Source organism: Danio rerio, chromosome 8 (genome assembly GCF_052040795.2).
Source record: "Danio rerio strain M-AB ecotype USA chromosome 8, GRCz13ab, whole genome shotgun sequence".
NCBI lineage: Eukaryota > Metazoa > Chordata > Actinopteri > Cypriniformes > Danionidae > Danio > Danio rerio.
The window spans coordinates 24,110,722-24,130,022 of record NC_141028.1 but is presented as its reverse complement, the minus strand read 5'-3'; the positions used below and the strand labels follow the sequence as shown (position 1 = coordinate 24,130,022).

General features: G+C 35.0%; 1 protein-coding gene across 8 annotated transcripts in view; it reads left to right on the top strand.

Annotated features, from left to right (window-relative positions):
- Positions 1-19,301, top strand: part of nphp4 (nephronophthisis 4) — a 284,225-nt gene that overhangs the window by 117,990 nt on the left and 146,934 nt on the right. For 4 of the 8 annotated variants that reach the window (XM_087264575.1, XM_087264571.1, XM_087264573.1 and 1 more), the window contains exons 7-8: positions 4,244-4,425; positions 9,525-9,639. In XM_087264575.1, the coding sequence (XP_087120701.1) occupies positions 4,244-4,425; positions 9,525-9,639 (297 nt within the window). Of the gene's footprint in view, positions 1-4,243; positions 4,426-9,521; positions 9,640-19,301 lie in introns of all 8 variants that reach the window. The other 4 variants (XM_087264574.1, XM_087264570.1, XM_087264572.1 and 1 more) reach the window with 1 other exon arrangement.

Below are 19,301 nucleotides of genomic sequence, written 5' to 3'. Positions count from 1 at the left end.
GTGTTTCCCAGTGCTGGGTTGCAGCTGGAAGGGTAAAACATATGCTGGATAAGTTGGCGGCTCATTCCGCTGTGGCGACCCCTGATGAAGGGAAGGATTGAATGATAGCTGAGGGGAATCCCGGAAAATAAACCGTGGAACTTTGATTAATGTGAACAGTGTTTACTCACATGTGACAATGTTAGCCTGTTTAGAAACATTGCTGTGTGAAAGTGAACTGCACCAAGAACAAAAAAGCAACATTAGAATGATTTTATTACCTGTTTCGTAATAAAACGATGGATCTTCAAATGTGAAAGCACCATTATAATTCTGCATACATCGTTTACCCTTTTGGTAAAAAATGACTGCCTTCACTAAACCTTTAAAACAAAGCAACTAAATTTTATCCCAATCAAAAAAGTTTTTAGCAAAATGGTATTCTTAAAACTTAAAGCAGCAGATTCTTATTTTGTGTTTGTTTGTGGTGTAAGAAAATGATTTTAAAGCTGGCTGGTCAAAATTGATCCGAAGGACAACTGTTGTATCCTAAATGTGTACAAGCTTCATTAAAATGTGAAAATAGAAAATGTTAAAATGGTCATTTTTGACTTATAAGTCAACTGAATGGTTTATCGAACTAAATCAAAATGACATTTTCCCTCTTTTAAAACTTTGTTGAACATTATTCCTCGAGCTTCAGTCCAGCATATAGTTCAAAGATTTCCAAAGGATCATGACTACTTCATCAGTGACACTAAACACTGGAGTTATGATGCTGAAAATTAGCTTTGACATCACAAAAATCAATTACCCTTAAATATATATGTAAATATTTTATAATACTGTTGTGTTACAATATTTTAATCATAGTGAGCATGATCTTTGAAAAAAATCTCCTAGACCATAAACATTTGAACCATGTTAAACTATGTAGGGATCTAGATTTTATAGTAAAGAAATATGACTGTGATCACAACATCTGACAGAAGAGTCTTTGTTAATGCCAATTTATAACATTCTATCATCTCAGGGCCTATTGCAAAAAAAAAAGAAAAAAAGTCAGTGGAAATATAATTAATCTCAACATATTTGCCACATGCCTTTCTTTGCCTTGAGCCAGTTCAATTCCTTCTCTGTATCTTTCCCCCCCTGCAAGTTCTAAACTCTCTCTGCTTACCAGAGAAATGCCATTCAGATTCAGTCTCAAGGATAGAACGGATCAATAGAGCTTACATGTCTCTCTCGCTCTCCAGCACAGAGGAGTCGGAACTGTGCAGCTTTCAAACGCAATCCACACGTTCCTTTCTCATTTCTCCTCTGAGGATTAAATGTTAACAGGCCCAGCCAAACACTCTCTTCTCTTTGGCAAAACATACATGGAATTCCTCTCACGTGTATGTGTACACAAACACACGTTCCTGTAATCATGCAGAAATGTCCATCCTAATCAGAATGGCTTGTGAATTCTCATCACGTGCAGTGTTGCGGAAGGTTACTGTTAAATGTAATGCATTAAAATTTTGTATTTCTTCCTAAAAAAACTAAATAGACATGACCCTGGACCACAAAACCATTCTAAATATTTGTACATTTAGACATCATTTGAAAGCTGAATAAATTAATTTCCACTGATGCATAGTTGTTTGGATAGGACAATATTTGGCTGAATTTTGAAATCTGAGGGTTATAAAAAACAAAACACAGAAAACAAACAAAATTTGCTTTAGTTTAGGGAATAAAGGATTCATAAAAATAAACAACAAAATCATAAGTTAAGGGCACTTGAGAAGTAAAAAAAATGAAAAAGCCCGTTTTAACATGGCTATTATATATATATGTATATATATATATATATATATATATATATATATATATATATATATATATATATATATATATATATATATATATATATATATATATATGTGTATATATATATATATATATATATGTATATATATATGTATATATATATATATATATATATATATATATGTATATATATATATATATATATATATATATATATATATATATATATATATATATGTATATATGTATATATATATATATATATATATATGTATATATATATATATATATATATATATGTATATGTATATATATATATATATGTATATATATATATATATATATATATATATATATATATATATATATGTGTATATATATATATATATGTATATATATATATATATATATATATATATATATGTATATATATATATATATATATATATATATATATATATATATATATATATATATATATATATGTATATATATATGTGTTTATATATATATATATATATATATATATATATATATATATATATATATATATATATATATATATATATATATATATATATATATATATATATATATAAACAGCACTGTACTTCACTAGTTTTGCTCGTTTTGGCAAAACTAGCCTTTATCAGAGTGAGAATCTTTATATGCAACTGGACTTTATTTGAATACTCAGTGTCACATGACTTAATTAAATATCTAAACAATACAGAAAATAATATATCCAACACAATAAAGACAACTCAACAGTAATTATCAATATAGTAATGGACGAAATAAAAAATGGAGAACATCATTATAAAGTTGTGCAAATTAATTTATTAGCAATATTACTAACCAAAAGTTCAATTTGTATAAATTTATGGAAGAAAAAAACATGTCTTGATGGAAGATGAACTTTACCAAATATTGTAAAATTGTAAAAATCATCATATTAACAATGTACTGTATTTTTGGTTATTCTCACAATGAAGGGTCACACATTATGTGCTACATTACTTTTGAGCGTCTTTTCGTCATCTGGGTTGGACTGACAAATGTACACAAAAAGTGATATGTGAAGTAGCGCTACTCGATATTGATAAAAACATACATTGTCATAATTTGTTTTTCTGCGAAATACATTTCGGTATAAACATAAATTCACATAGGATAACCTAAATTACTCTACTTGGAAATAATTCCTACATCTGCATAAAACACAATAAACATTTTGCAAGCATAGTGTTTTATGGTTTTCTATAAAGTTCAACGGTATTTAAGAACATAAACAATATTAATCAAATGTAAAATAACACTGAATTGTCTTTTTGGTATAAATAACGCATTCATTCATTCATTTTCTTGTCGGCGTAGTCCCTTTATTAATCCGGGGTTGCCACAGCGGAATGAACTGCCAACTTATCTAGCACATTTTTACGCAGTGGATGCCCTTCCAGCTGCAACCCATCTCTGGAAAACATCCACACACATTTACACACACACGCTCATACACTACGGACAATTTAGCTTATTCAATTCACCTGTACTGCATGTCTTTGGACTGTGGGGGAAACCGGAGTACCCGGAAGGAAACCCATGCAAACGCAGGGAGAACATGCAAACTCCACACAGAAACGCCAACTTAGCCGAGGATCGACCCAGCAACCTTCTTGCTGTGAGGCGACAGCACTACCTACTGTGCCACTGCGTCGCCCACGGTATAAATAATAAAATGATAATAATCTTGGTTAAATCTGTAAACTTTAGAATTTCTTGGTTTAAATTCGCTAGATATCTTAAATCTTTCACTCTATCAGGGTTAAACTTTGTGATGGCTCCATAAATCACATTTAGAAATGTGGTTTTTGGTGATTCACACATTGTGAAATGGATGCTGAAACAATATATTGTGCAGTCGTAATGTGAACTAAGGCTGAACTTACACTATGTACAGTTGCCTTGAACCGTCTTTAATAAACTGAGAGATTTCATTCATTGAACAGTAGGAATAATTAATAAATCCGTATCAAACAGTCCCTTAAAAGTCACGTCTCGCTTTCAGTTTCGGACTCAGGTACGTTTTGCACTCACACACAAGCGCACCACGCCAAAGCCCAAGTGAACCATGCTCAGAGCACTCACACTTCTCAAACGATCCGGGAAATGGGCTTTGGCATGGTTCGGATAGCATAGTGTGATTAGGCCCTAAATAAACCAAAAAAAGTACCAATGGGTGCTGTAATTTTTAAATCTTTATTTGTTCCACTAACATGTGAGCCCTGTTGAGCAGGTCCTTGAACTCCGCTGATTGGCCAGAGTGTTGCGAATCTGTAATCACAATCATCAATCAGTAATAAAATAAACATTACTTGAAAAAAGTAGTTTGATTACGTAACTCATGTTACTTGTATTGCGTTATACTCATAACGTGTGTTTTTCTCCACAGAATAGGGGTGCAGAAGGAAGGTCAGTTGTGGTGCAGGAGCGCAGGCTGCTGGTTGGGGTTCATAATGGCTGGGGTTGGGTGGAGAAGCCTCAAGTTTTGGTGCTGGAACGTGATTCTGGAGGAACTGAAGCAGCCAAGGCTCGTGGATCCAGCTTCAGGCAGACCTCCACAGACAAACTCAGGTGCGTAGTCTGTCCATCTGGCACAGTCATTTCCTATAATTCTCAGAAATATTGCACACTTCAACGTCCTGGATCTCTAATGATCTGTTTGTCTTTCCAGCTGCATTCAATTATAATAGTCAGAATTCACATGCTGCTGTCTATAAAGAGATCATTTATTGATTTGCGTTCCCCTGGCTTGTACTGGATGTTCTCATAATCCATTTATTTCCCCTATGTTCTTTCAAACTTGCATTGATTTTCTTTAAAAGGATCTCAAAATATATTTTTGAGGGATGTTGATTTTGCTTTTCCTCACACAATAAAACAATGACCAGGCCCTGTCAGCCACCAAAATGGACATAAATCACAGTAATCAAGAGGTGTGCACATAATGTTTTGCCAGCATATGTAAAGCAGGCCAGTGTTAATATATCATTGTATATATTATTACCTTTATTTTCAGATCCTTTACAAACCTTATTTAACCTTATTGTCAGTGTTGCAAACATGTGAAACTGGCCTTTTATATAAATTAATGCATCATAACTGAATTAAATTATTATTTTCTTCTTCAGAAAAGAACTAATCTCTGTTTATGCAAACAACTCAATGTCTTTTTTTCTTGTTAGGGTCTTTAATTATAGTTTTAAATTCATTAAATGTTACATCCACTGCAAAATATTAATGTATTCTTTAGATTTTTTTTGTTTTTCATTGCAAACATCTAAGCATTCCTAAAAAAAGAAACATTTACTTAGATGCAAAATAAAGAAATTTAATCGAGCTGTCTGAGAAATTTAGGACAAAATTACAAACAAAACAAAATTAAGAGAGAAATAAACAGTTGTATATAAAATTCTTAATAACTTACTTAATAACTTTTTTTAATGATGGTAAATGGTAATATGAATGAAAAAGTAATGGAGATCACTTCAAAGCTATAATTTAAACTTTGAAGTTTTGCTTATTCAACTTATGGTCTGCTCCCTGTTAGTTTAGATTTAGAGAACATACTACAATCCCTTTAAACTCTTCATGTTTTCTTTGCTTGTTCTTCAGAAGATCTTTAAAAGTCTCACATTTCGATTCATAAACCTGCTGAGTTCCTGACCCATATTTAGCTATTTTATTAATGCTACTGTAATATTTTGATGTATATAAATCTGATTTATTATTAGATTTAGTCATTTTTGTCCAGTAAGTGCAGTGTTCATTGTAAACACATAATGGGCCCGTTTCAGAAAGGAAATTATGTGTTAACTCTGAGTATGTTAATGGCGGCACAGGGCGCAGTTGGTAGCGCTGTTGCCTCACAGCAAGGTCACTGGTTCAAGCCTCGGCTGGGTGGGTTTGCATTTTCTGCCCATGTTGACATGGGTTTCCTCCGGGTGCTCCGGTTTCCCCCTCAAGTCCAAAGACATGCGCTATAGGTGAATTGTGTAAACTACATTCTCCTTAGTGTATGTGTGTGAATAAGATTGTTTCAGTGTTTTCTAGTACTGGGTTGCAGCTGGAAGGGCATCCACTGCTTTTTACAGTAATTCAATCCATAAATAAAACTTGTATCAGAACTGCAGCAATGTTTTGTTAGTTTCTCATCCTTTAAGAAAACGGTTGATGGAAGCCTAACAACGACAAAGGAGCACGACTACAAACCATGTTCAAAAATGCTATGCTAAAGAAAGCGACATACCTTGCTGTAGATTAAACAGATATAAGAATTCCTTTTATCCAATGAGCATTAGCTATTGAATAATAGGGGTGGCTTAGACTGAAAGTGAGTTTGATTTTTTTATTGAAATACTTAATGGCTTTTTGTATGTTGTATTGTTTTTCCATGTTTGTGATGACTGCAGCTGAGGGCAAGAGCCCAGGACAAATTTCCACAACTGGGACAATAAAGTTTTACCTTACCTTACCTCAGGCTTTCCACATGCTTCTAAATGCAAAGTATTTGCACTTACAAATTATCTGGTTCTGAGATACATCAACCTTCCTCTATCCAAAGTAATTCCAGACCAAAGTTGTTGACTTTTTTGGCACCAAATCCTCCTGTGCTGAACTCACCCATCACTCTATAGACCAGGCGTGACCAACCCTGTACCTGGAGATCTACTTTTTTTGCAGATTTCAGTTGCAACCCATATCAAACACACCTGCCTGTAATTATCAAGTGCTGTTCAGGTCCTAATTAATTGGTTCAGGTGAGTTTGATCAGGGTTGGAGCTGAACTTTGTAGGAAGGTCTATCTCCAGGATCAGGGTTGAGCACCACTCGTATGGACCATTTTAATGTGGCTATGTCACTAGCCCATAAACATTTCCTGCTTGTTACCGAACTAATTTATAACTGTAACAAGAGGCAATTTAATTTATCTTAATGTTAAAACGGCTGCTATAACATAGTTTATCAATGTGTGGACCTTTTTAGATTATTGGAAGCTATGGAAATTCAACATGTAATACAGGAAATACATCTCAAATGTAATACATGTAATACAGGAAATACGTCTCCTGTTCTCGTACTCTGTTTAGGTACGCTGCATTATGTTCAAATCAAATGAAGCGCACAGCCCCAGATGTAAGATCCTGATGACCATTAAATGTGTCCTAACTGTTGTTAAAAGGGTCGATATATTGTTGGTTAAACCTCATAAAAAACTGTAAATAGAAACTGAGAATGGGTTGAACCATCTTTACTAAAACAGGCTCCAGGATTGAGATTTTTCAAAACCTCTTAATTTTTATCCCAAAAGAGACCAAAAGCACTTCAGTTTTAAAACAATATAAGTGTGCATAAATGTGCTGAATATTATTATTTTTTTAAGTAAACACTCTTTTGTCAGAGAGTTCCAGTGTCTCTCCATGATCTACTCTATAATTCTCCATCTGCACTGTTTCACTGACTTTTAACTCTCAGACTCACACCGGTTCTTCTCCCTAGTGATTATCCAGCAGACCCCTGTATCCTCACCGCACCTCCTTGCTTTTCATCTCACTTCCATCTCTTATTCAACACAGTCCTTATCAAAAATGGATTTTTAGGGTGATTTACAATTTCTCTCTGGATGTTAAATATTTTAAAAGCGTCCTTTTTTCCTCCCCAGAAAGTATTAAAAAACTGTCCCACATTCTAAATTAAGATTTCCCGCTCTTTGTTTAATTAAAACATAGATAAGCTCTGGAAGTTCAGTTTGATTGTCGATGCCCACTTCTCTCCATCTGCTGGAGTCACTGCCATGTAAGATCTCACAGAACAAGTCACAAGCATCATTCGTTTGCGGTGAGAAAACGAAATCTATAATTACCCAATGAGAGAAATTAGGTGTCTGAGAAGAGTGGAGCATCGCATTCTGCCCTTTATAAGAGGGAGAAATTGGATGTAATTATGGAGATGTTAGCTCTAAAAAAAACTTGTGCTGCACGTTCCCGACAACACTGCTGGGGTGACGGCAGCAAAGGCGTCTATGAGAGTGTGTGAAAACCAGTCAGGAATGATGCAAACGATCTGACGCCTGCCTGCCAGTTTCTAGATGAGAGTTTGACATGAAACACGTGCCTGGAATTTCAACACCTTGTAGTAATACTGTCTGAACTAACTTTTTTGGGAGATGGGGTTTAATTTCATAGCTTTTTTTCATATAATTTTTGGTAAAAGTGATAGCAACTTAATTTTGCAGTTTAAATTTTTTTGTACTGTGCTGTGGATTTATCTTTTTTTTTCTGTGCTTGCTTATGTAAAAAGCTGTAATATTGTAATTGGCTTGAATCAAGCTTTAAAGGCAAAAACATGATGACTAAAGACTCTGTCATAGCAAAAACAAAACAAAGAAAGTCATTATAAAAAATAATTGTAATTATTACAGCAGCGCACCATGTTAGCATGATAATAGGTGCACACGATTTAAGAGCAACAACTTCTATCTTGAAACTTTGTGTTCTTTCTCGTTTAGCTTTGTGTGCATTTCCAAAGCCCATTTAGAAAATGAATGTGGCAGACCTGCTGTCTATGTACTCTAGCATCAGATTTATTACAGTTTTAATAATTACATATACTTCCATTCAAAAACGCAAGTCTGGCAATTTTTTTAAAGGTGTTTTGAAGAAAGTCTGTAATGCTTACCAAGGCTGCATTTGATCTGTTATTATTTAATTGTTTTATATTTTGATATCTAATTCCTATTTATTTTTGCTAATAAAAATCATTATAATTGTTGAAAACACAGAAGCCTAGTATTTTTGTAAAAACTGTAATATATCAATAAATTATCAAATATTATATAGTATATTTATATATGAATATCAATGATGAAACTTTAAAATCATTTATGTAAATTAATAAAATTAAAAATGAAAAAATATATATATATATTAGAGAATGAATGTTAAATCATATTGCATTACATTATATTAAATGTCTGTAAAAATCTGAATTGTGTAATTGTTGAAATTATTTATTTCTATATTTATAATTATATATTTGAATATTTATTTACTATTATTTTTTTGCTCTAAATATTCTTCAGTGAGTGCTTATTGTTATGTTTATGCTGTCCTTTTTGCATATTTTTGTAATGTGTTTTACAATGTATAAATAAAACATCAAACAAAAGTCTGAAAAAACTTGAAAACTATTTTAGCGTTTTTCTTTTGCTTCACATATTACACTATTGTTTATCAATTAAATGTATAAATTAACTCTTTATAATAAAAATAAAAATACATATATTATATTATATTATATTATATTATATTATATTATATTATATTATATTATATTATATTATATTATATTATATTACATTATATATTTTATATTTTCTATTATATTATATTATATTATTAAAAATAACAATGAAAAAAATTTTCAGATACTTTTAACAATAAGCAGCTCAAAAACTAATGGGAATCCTGTATATGGCTGTATTTAGCAGTGCAATGTGGGATTGATGCTGTGCTTTCCAATCTCAGAACACAGCAAACTGTGACACCTCTGTTAATGAATGTCACTTGACTAGTGTTTTTGGGTCAGTGTGGGTGTGTAGGTTCATTACACAAGATTCCATGCTGAGCTCTGATATTTCGGTGATCTCACACTCTTCTTTCTCCCTCCAGCAGTGATGGACTGTCTCTTCGTGGCAGTGTGCAGCTGAAGCTGATGAGGGACGTGGATTTCAGCATTGTCTTCCAGCTCCAGTATGTTTTCTCATGTCCACTGGCTGGTGATGGGCAGGTGAGTCATATGCTAATAATGCACCTCTCAAAATGTCTCTCCCGGCTTCACTCAAGTGAACACGATATGAAGAGTGAATATCTTGTTTAATGGTATCTCTTTTTTTTGCCCTTCAAAATTTATATTTCAGAAATTTTGCTTATGAAGCGATTCCAAAAATAATTTTGAGGACCAGACTGTTTACTTGTGTTTACCTGCAGTCTGCAGGCACAGATTCACTTCCAGCTGTTGAAATGTGTGGGAAGAAGTTACATTAGATTGATCAACCCACTCTGAAATATAGAGCATGGTATTTCGTTTTTAGACCCCCGGCTCTCACCTTGGTATGCGTGAAAATTCCAGCCAGGATTTTGGGGATGGCCTTACATCATTTAGGGACAATAAAAGTTTTTTATTTATTTATTTTTTCTAGACTTGTCTTTAGGGAACTGCACGAATAAACCCTGAGGTTGGTGTATTACGCAATATGAATATAGTAGCCATTACTTTGCTTTCATGACAAGTTCATCATAATATAACACAGAGGTTAAACAATTTTTTTCAGCCTGCTAATGTGATGAGTTGTTATTAGAAGAGACCAGGAAGGGTGTTGGGGTGTGATTAGTAAGTTTCTGTTTCTTCCCTAGCAGTATATTTGGTAGGTAACATTAGGATGTGGCTTTGTTTTTGGACGTAAACATTTTGGCTCAGTTTCACAGACAAGGCTTAGCTTAAGCCAGGGCTAGGCCTTAGTTAAGTGAATGTTTTTAAGCAGCTTTCATAAAAATTTACTTGTACAAACACAATACTTGTGTGCATCTTGGATCAAAACAATGACCAGTGTATTTTAAGATATTTCACTTCTAGTTATTTTCAGTTAAGACAACTCAAGTTTAATCTAGACTTGTCCTAATTTTTGTCTGTGAAACTGGGTCTATATGGAGCAGTCAAGGTTGAAGTGAATATTGTTGGTGTCTCTACAAGGAATGATTACAGTACAATAAAAGTAAACTTTAAGTCATTGAAAACAATCTGCATACACGTGTTTGCAATGTTGATAATAGCCAGACTGTTTTGGCAAGACAACTGGCTCTACATAGCTACTGCAATTGAAAGAGTTGCTTTTGGGCATCGGTGATGAGAATTTACCAATGGTAGTCCAAAGGCTGGTTTATACGCCACGCATCCGAAAGTTTGTGTTTGGGAGCACATGACATCATTTTGGCTGTTGGTGAGCACACTTTTTTTGTAACGTTTTGGAGCTGAATCTGGCCGAGCTGGGGGAGTTTGGATGTGCAACACCTAGAAATCCAAAACAACCGCTTGATGTGAAGTGCTTGAGGTTTCTTTTGAAGGTCTGAGGAAAAACAAGGCATATATTTAGTGCAATGGTTGTACAGGGCTTTTTATGGAAATAATTGTTTATTTATATTAGAAATGCAACGATTGCAGATTTTGGTTGTACCTTTGTCACAGGTTCACGGTTATCATGATTATTATGCATTCATTAATTTCAAAACACTACTAGTTTAGTATTACTAGTCACATGAAAACTCTTTATATTACTCCTCATATTACTACTCAGTAATTAATTAATACAGCGCATAATAATAATTAAAAAAACAAAGAATAGTCAATTTCTTTTTGGACTCTGGAAAATAAGTTAAAAAAGTTTTGGACATTTAAAAATAAATAATAATTTTACACTCAAAATAAATCACAGAACAACAAATAAATAAACTAATTAAATATTAATAAAATTGTATTTATTATAAAATATTAACACTATTAAATAAAATTATTTGTCTAATGTGAATTTAAGCTACATATTAGCTAATATCAAATATAGTCATGGCTGCTGAACCTCTGTCTGAAAGACACTTTTGATCAACTATATTACAAAAGAGTTTTTGTCATGTGACTTGCGGTGCGCTCTCGCCATTCTTTCAACTAGATGTGTCTGGAAAGCGCGAGTGCGTTACACCCAATATGTGCAAGCAAACCGCGTGCCTCCATTAGAAATAACCAACTTCCATGGGCAAATGACGCAGTATGTGAACGGCCTTTAGTTTATAGCCTCAGCCACAGTTAATCCAGTGTGCATGCATATTAGCCTTGGTGTACAAGCTCTGAACTTAACTATTGCACAGTTGGCATGGCTTTGTTTAGTTGCAGTAGTTTTGTTCCATGCAAAAGCACAGTGTTGAGAAGCCTTCACGATTAATTAACCGTGATGAAATAAAGTTCAGTTAACAGTGAAATCAGTTAATCGTTGCATCCCTAATTTATATTGTATACATTTTTTTCATTAATCATGCAGTTAGCTTGTATATATAAAATGTAACCTAAGTCACCATTTTACCAACTATACTAAAAGCAAACATTTTCATGACTGTCCTCCAAAATTATCCACAACTTATTTATTTTATATATACACTGTGTAGTTAAATTCATTCATTCATATATTCATTCATTCATTCATTCATTCATTCATTCATTCATTTATTCATTCAATTATTCATTCATTTTTACTAATCTATCATGACAGTTTCTCTGAGTTGCTCATTGTTGTTACAAATAATAGTACAATGTTAAGCATGTGAGGTATTATAGCCTTCACAACTCCTGGAGTGGAGGCTTGCGCTGCAGAGCCAGGCAAAAGTATAAATAAGCCTTAAGGACGGACAAACCACAAACCAATGGCAGAATGTTGGAAGCCTAAAGCTCACTGTACAAATACATTGAAGGTTAAACTGTCTCAAAGTTCTATTGTGGCACAAAGCACACAAAGTTTTAATGATAGTGATGGGAGAAATGTGTCACAATACACATGTGCATTGCACCAATTGCTCACAGTACCTATGATGACCCCTGTCCACAGTCAAAAGCTCTGGACAGTGTTCTGCTGGGAAACCTTGTGTCCATGATGCGGGCATACATTTGTCAGATACTACCTGCCTAAACACTGCTGCAGCCTGCCAAACTGCACACATTGTCCAGGAATGGTTAGGAGAACATGTTGAGGAGTTCAAGGTGTTGCTCCGGCCTCCAAATACCCCACATCTCAGTCCAAATGAGCATCTGTGGGATGTGCTGGACCAGCATGTTTGATCCACTGTGACTCTGCCTTGGTGGATACTAGGCTTGAAAGGTCTGCTGGTAATGTCCAGGAGCCGGATAAACAGGACACCTTCAGGGTTCTTGTAGAGTCAGTGTCCCAGTTGGTTGGCATTGTTTTTGCTGTGATGCAGTAGGTAGTGCTGTCACCTCACAGCAAAAAGGTAGCTTGTTTGAGCCTCAGCTGGGTCAGTTGGTGTTTCTGTGTGGAGTTTGCATGTTCTCTCTGCGTTCGTGTGGGTTTCCTCCAGGTGCCCTGGTTTCCCCCATCGTCCAAAGACATGCAGTACAGGTGAATTGGGTAGGTTAAATTGTCCATAGTGTATGAGTGTGAATGAGTGTGTATGGATGTTTCCCAAAAAAAAAATGCTGGATAAGTTGGCGGTTCATTTCGCTGTGGCGACCCCAGATTAATAAAGAGACTAACCCAAAAAGAAAATAAATGAATGAATGAATGACAATAATCAAAGAGCCTATATGAAATCATTTGTATGCAGAATAATATGTACTGTATAGCATACGTTTCTATAAAAATAATAGTAATAATCATGAAATGAAATATGGTGTATCTCATGCTTTAGGTAAGTCAACCTAGTTACATTTGCATAAGGGCGGACGCAGCCACATGAATCTTTTTGGCTCGAGATTTCCGGTCTCATTCACTTCCATTAAAAACAGCTCGTTTTGCTACTTACCTTCAGGGTTCTTGTAGAGTCAGTGTCCCAGTTGGTTGGCATTGTTTTTGCTGTACTTTGAGGACCAACAGCATATTAATTGGCAGGTGATCATAATGTTATTTTGGCAGGTATCTAGGGGGTGGTTTAACTGGTCATTTCATTCATTTTTTCAGATTGGCTATCTGAAGGCCAAGTGTAAATGCTCCCCTAAATGCATTAGGAATCCATTTGCTCAAACCACTTCAGGAGGTGGTCTGTGACACATTACAAATGAAAATGGACATGTCTAAATGTATCTTTGTTGAAACTACTTTTGTTAATTTTATATCTACTAAAATGTAAACAAACAAAAGTGTGTGCATGTTATATGCTATATAGCACTCACATATAATGCACTAATGCAACATGCAATGCAATGCCATAGATCAGTGGTCCTCAATCACTGGGCTGTACCGGTCCATGGATCAACTGGTACCAGACAGCACAAGAAATCCTTAATTATTTCTGTTTTATTTATTATCTGAGTCTAAACTATCTTTTATTTTGATTGCATTGTGGTCACTTGAGCGCCAAAATTTAACACACAAGCAGAAAAATAAGTTAGAAACGGCCGTCTTTGGAAAGTTTCTTTGCTATGGAGAAAAGGCCCAGCGAATGGATCTGCAGCCCATTTGTCAACAAATCAGGTGAATCCACCATGTTTTGGTTGCAACTGCAGGAGATCGCAAATAACGGTGGCCTTTTCGCATATCGCAGATTTTCTAGAGTTTGCACAAGTTTGTTTTTTCCAATGGAGGTGCACACAAGCGACGTGACACGCTCACCCCCTCCAGACCCACACAGTTGAATAAATTCCAGGAGTGCACCACGAGTCATGTGACAAGAACTGACTGATCAGCTTGAGCTTGCATGGAACATATACACATATACACATTTCAACAATCAAATCAATTACAGTTTTGAAAGATGGCTTGAATTTATCTTATAATGACAGTAATCAGTGATGCAGTAGGTAGTGCTGTCACCTCACAGCAAAAAGGTAGCTTGTTTGAGCCTCAGCTGGGTCAGTTGGTGTTTCTGTGTGGAGTTTGCATGTTCTCTCTGCGTTCGTGTGGGTTTCCTCCAGGTGCCCTGGTTTCCCCCATCGTCCAAAGACATGCAGTACAGGTGAATTGGGTAGGTTAAATTGTCCATAGTGTATGAGTGTGAATGAGTGTGTATGGATGTTTCCCAAAAAAAAAATGCTGGATAAGTTGGCGGTTCATTTCGCTGTGGCGACCCCAGATTAATAAAGAGACTAACCCAAAAAGAAAATAAATGAATGAATGAATGACAATAATCAAAGAGCCTATATGAAATCATTTGTATGCAGAATAATATGTACTGTATAGCATACGTTTCTATAAAAATAATAGTAATAATCATGAAATGAAATATGGTGTATCTCATGCTTTAGGTAAGTCAACCTAGTTACATTTGCATAAGGGCGGACGCAGCCACATGAATCTTTTTGGCTCGAGATTTCCGGTCTCATTCACTTCCATTAAAAACAGCTCGTTTTGCTACTTGATGTTGCAAACTGATAACTTCTTATTATATTATTCTACTTTGTTTGTATAGTGATGCAAGTTGTTTGACCGTTTTCTGCCGTTTATTATTCCTAGCCATTTCTCCCATAGGCAACTGAATCGGAAGTTCTAAAACAATGGCAAAAATGAGCGCACACCCACATTGAAGAACAAGGTCAATAGCGTAGGATTTGATGATCAGATCGTTTAGCTGAGATGCATTTATGTGGCGAAATATAAATGAAAGCGTTTTAACAAATCAGATAACTGTCTGATCAGAGAAAACCAAGAGTAAATTGGCCCAAAATGCCATATTCGTCATTTTGAATGTACTGTGCATTTTGTAAGTAATGAACTTCAATGGTATTTATAACTGCACCAAATGACAACATTGTTGCGTCAAAATATCTCCACTTAAGCTTTGCTATTATATTGAAGAATTTAGTAAGTTTGAGACCTCCATCCAGTGGAGTCCAGTGAACTTTTGTGACAAGGCCCAACTACTGTAACTCCAAGTCCTCAGGGATGGAGGAGAGTTTGCCTTTTCTGTTTAGAGCTCTTTCTAATTGAGAATGGATCTGAGCGATAACTCTCTCTGTCACACTCTCACTCTTTCGCTTTCTCCCCTCCCTTATCTCACTCCCTCTCTCTCTCGAGTATTGCCATGTCTCTCATTGCCTCTCCCTGAGGAAATTAAACAGCCATCCTTGACCAGACAGCCTCAGTAAATAAACATTTTGGGGTGGGGAGAGATTGTGGGGCAGAATAAAAGGGACTCTCAGGTTCCAGGCAGCAAGCACAGAAGCAATCCAATCAGGCTTGATTCATCCGGCCGGTCCCCCATCCTGGCGCTTCTTTGCTCAGGGCTCTGGTTCAATCTTAACACCCTCAGGATTAGCCCCGTCTAATGAAATGACACAAATGCGCCTCTTTAGTCTATCTAGAACAGTCTCAGCACACACGCAGTTGTCTGAAAACCCAATACGTCTCCAGGGTGCTTGTTTTTCTCTGCCAGGCAACACAGAAGGTTTTTAAAAACACTTGTCTCTACAGTTAAGTCACAAGAGATATTCTGCCAATTACACGTGTGGGCGCGAAATCGCCATAGTGCTCTATGGGATGAACGCACTTTGTGACTGGCAATGTAATTTCCCACCTGCGAGGGTTCAGGAGTCGCCAATTAAAGCCTGTCAGAAAATAAGACGCAGTTCTGCAGGCCCGCTAAATGCTAACCCAAATGCTCATTTCTAAAATTCTGCCTTAATTGGAAGCGAGAACTCCTCGCCATTGCAAATCATTCGCGAAGATGGAATTTTCAAGTAATTATATGCAAGTGCGAAGCTTTTTTGGAAGCAGAGATTTTCGCGAGCTGTCAAGGCTCCTGCTTGAGGAGACAGGCAGAAGTGTTGGACAAGTATCGGCTCACACAAACTGCAGTCTCAAACTGTGCCGAGTTTGAGGTTAAAAAAGGAAATTTGAGTGTGCGTGTGTGTAAATTCCTAATGACGTTTGAGACGGTGTGTGTGAGCGAGCGCGGGGAGACAGACAGGAGGAGAGAGGGAGACAGACAGAGAGGGATGGAGTAATTGCGTTATAGGTGTATTTATAGAGCGTGTTGAAGGAAGGTGTCTGGGAAGTCATCATAGTGACTAATAAAGGTGAGACAAGACTCGACCTCCTGAAGATAGAATGACCTGACTTGCAATGGCATTAGAGAGAGTTTTTTTCTTTATATTTTAACAGCTAATGTGTTATGAACACAGGCTTTTCTCACCTCTGGGGTTTCCTAAAATGTTTGTAATTGCAATGCAACTTGGAATACTTGATCAGTTGCAACCTTTAGTATTGTTTTAACGCAATGACTTTTGCATTGTATAATTAACCCTCATTTAAATTCTCTCATGTATTTCCGGCATTCCCAAAGCATTATTATCATTACCACCAAAGGACAGAAGCACATAATGCTGAAATTCTGAATTTTATGTACATATTTCAGATAAAATTTCTCAGTAATTGACATGCCTCATGATTTTGTGAACTTAAATAATAAAGATTAAACTATTTTCAGTCACTTTAAATATGACAATGTAATATGCACACACATGCATGCACACACACTTGTACAGTTATCTTTATGGGCACTTCCCATCAATTTAAGGATTTTTATACTATACAAACTGTATATTCTATCCCCCTACCCCAACCCTCACAGGAAACAATCTGCTTTTTTACATTTTATAAATCCTTCATTCGATGTGCTTTACTTCATGGGGACCAAGACATATACCCACAATGTCAAAAATGACTGGTATTGCTAGATGTAAGAAACACACACACACACAGGGTTGGACTTATTTGAGGAGTTATTTAAGCAATTTCAGATATAGGGCCCTAGCGTTGAAACTCAGAACACTCTCTTTCTCTATAGATTGTTTTTCTCAATAGATTCAGGGGTTTATTTTGTAATTAAACTGCTTGTTAAAATATATTTTAAGTGGAACCTTCTTAATGTAAAATTAGATACAATTAAGTCACAAATAAAAAACAAGCTCACAAAACATGTACAGTTAATTAGCCAAACTTGTGATTAGATTTTAATATATTTGCATGTGCAGTCAGGGTAGAAACATTTCACTGTTCATGGGGGCATCCGGTTTAGAATAGTAATAATGTTCAAATATTAATGGTTATAGATAGATTTTACAATATATGACAGAACAATCATAATAGAGCTATAGGATGATTTATATAGGCTACTTGGCATTGGTCAGGGCCCCTATTTCTCCGGGGCCCTGAGCAGCTACTTACCTTGCTTATTGGTTAAGTCCGCCCCTGCACACACACAAACAAACTCAATATTGTTTTTATGAATTCCGCGGATATTTCATAGGTGTGTATATATATATATATATATATATATATATATATATATATATATATATATATATATATATATATATATATATATATATATATGTATGTGTGTGTGTGTGTGTGTGTATGTATATATATATGTGTGTATATATATATATATATATATATATATATATATATATATATGTATATGTATATGTATATATATATATATATATATATATATATATATATATATATATATATATATATATATATATATATATATATATATATATATATATATATATATATGTGTATATGTTATGTTAATGTTAATATATATATAAAGGTTAATGTATATTTATATAAAAGTATAAAAGTTTATAAAGTATTTATATACTTATAAACATAGTTATATGTAAATGTATGCACCTTTTCCCAAAGCTGTATATTCAGATTTTTCAAAGCACGTAAGCTAGTTTAGTTTAGAGTTTAGGGCTTCTAAATTATTTAGAAGGAATTGGTCCTCATTGTAAAACAATGTTTTAGTAATGATAATAATCAACAAACAATCATAATGATGTGTAGTGCTCTCCTTACCCAGTGATCTACAGGTATGCTGCTTTTCTGCATCAGTGCATTGTGATTCTCTATTAATGGCTTCATAATGCATCATGATGGCCTCAATGCTGTTTAATATTTTCCTTTCTCCTCAAGTTACAAGACGTGATTAATCTTCTTCACCATTTTACCAGTAGGTGGAGCTGTGTAACTCATAAACTGCCTGAAAAAGTCAGACCGCTGCACTCATACAGTGTGTGGACTGCTATTTACTTCACCTCTGTCTGATTGCTCTTGTAATATAGCCTGATAGATTTGCTGAATGGAGGAACATAAAGCCTCCCACTAATTAGCAAATCAACACCAAAATAGACTTCTCAACACCTTACTTACAAAGAACATTTCCTATAGTGCTCCAAAAACTCTGTCTGACAGGCCCAGACTTCAGGTGTGTGGAATTCTGGAGTGACTGTTTTATGCTTTTTTTGACTCTTTCCTTCATAGGGTTTGTTGGACCCGATGCACATATCTTTATCAGAATGCTCTTGCAGGAAGAGAAAGAGAATAAAAAAGCTGAAGTAAAAAAAAGAGAGGAAACACACCTTGGCAAGTAGAAAAGGAAAGCCTATGTGAGAGGGATATAAAATCATGCAACTGAGGGCCGAATACACAGTGCTCAAGTGTTTCAAAATCCTGGACCTCTCAAAGTGCTTCATAAATAAGCACAGAATATGCTGAAAATGCACTGCACCTTGAGCATTTAAATGAAGGCATTGCCATTGTTATGTTTGCAGAACATACACGGCACAGTGTTGCATCCTTCACTAGCAGAAAAGATGTTAGTGTTCAGAAAAGATTTTCTTTGGGATGTGTTTGTGCTGTTTTATCATATTTGCATAATTCC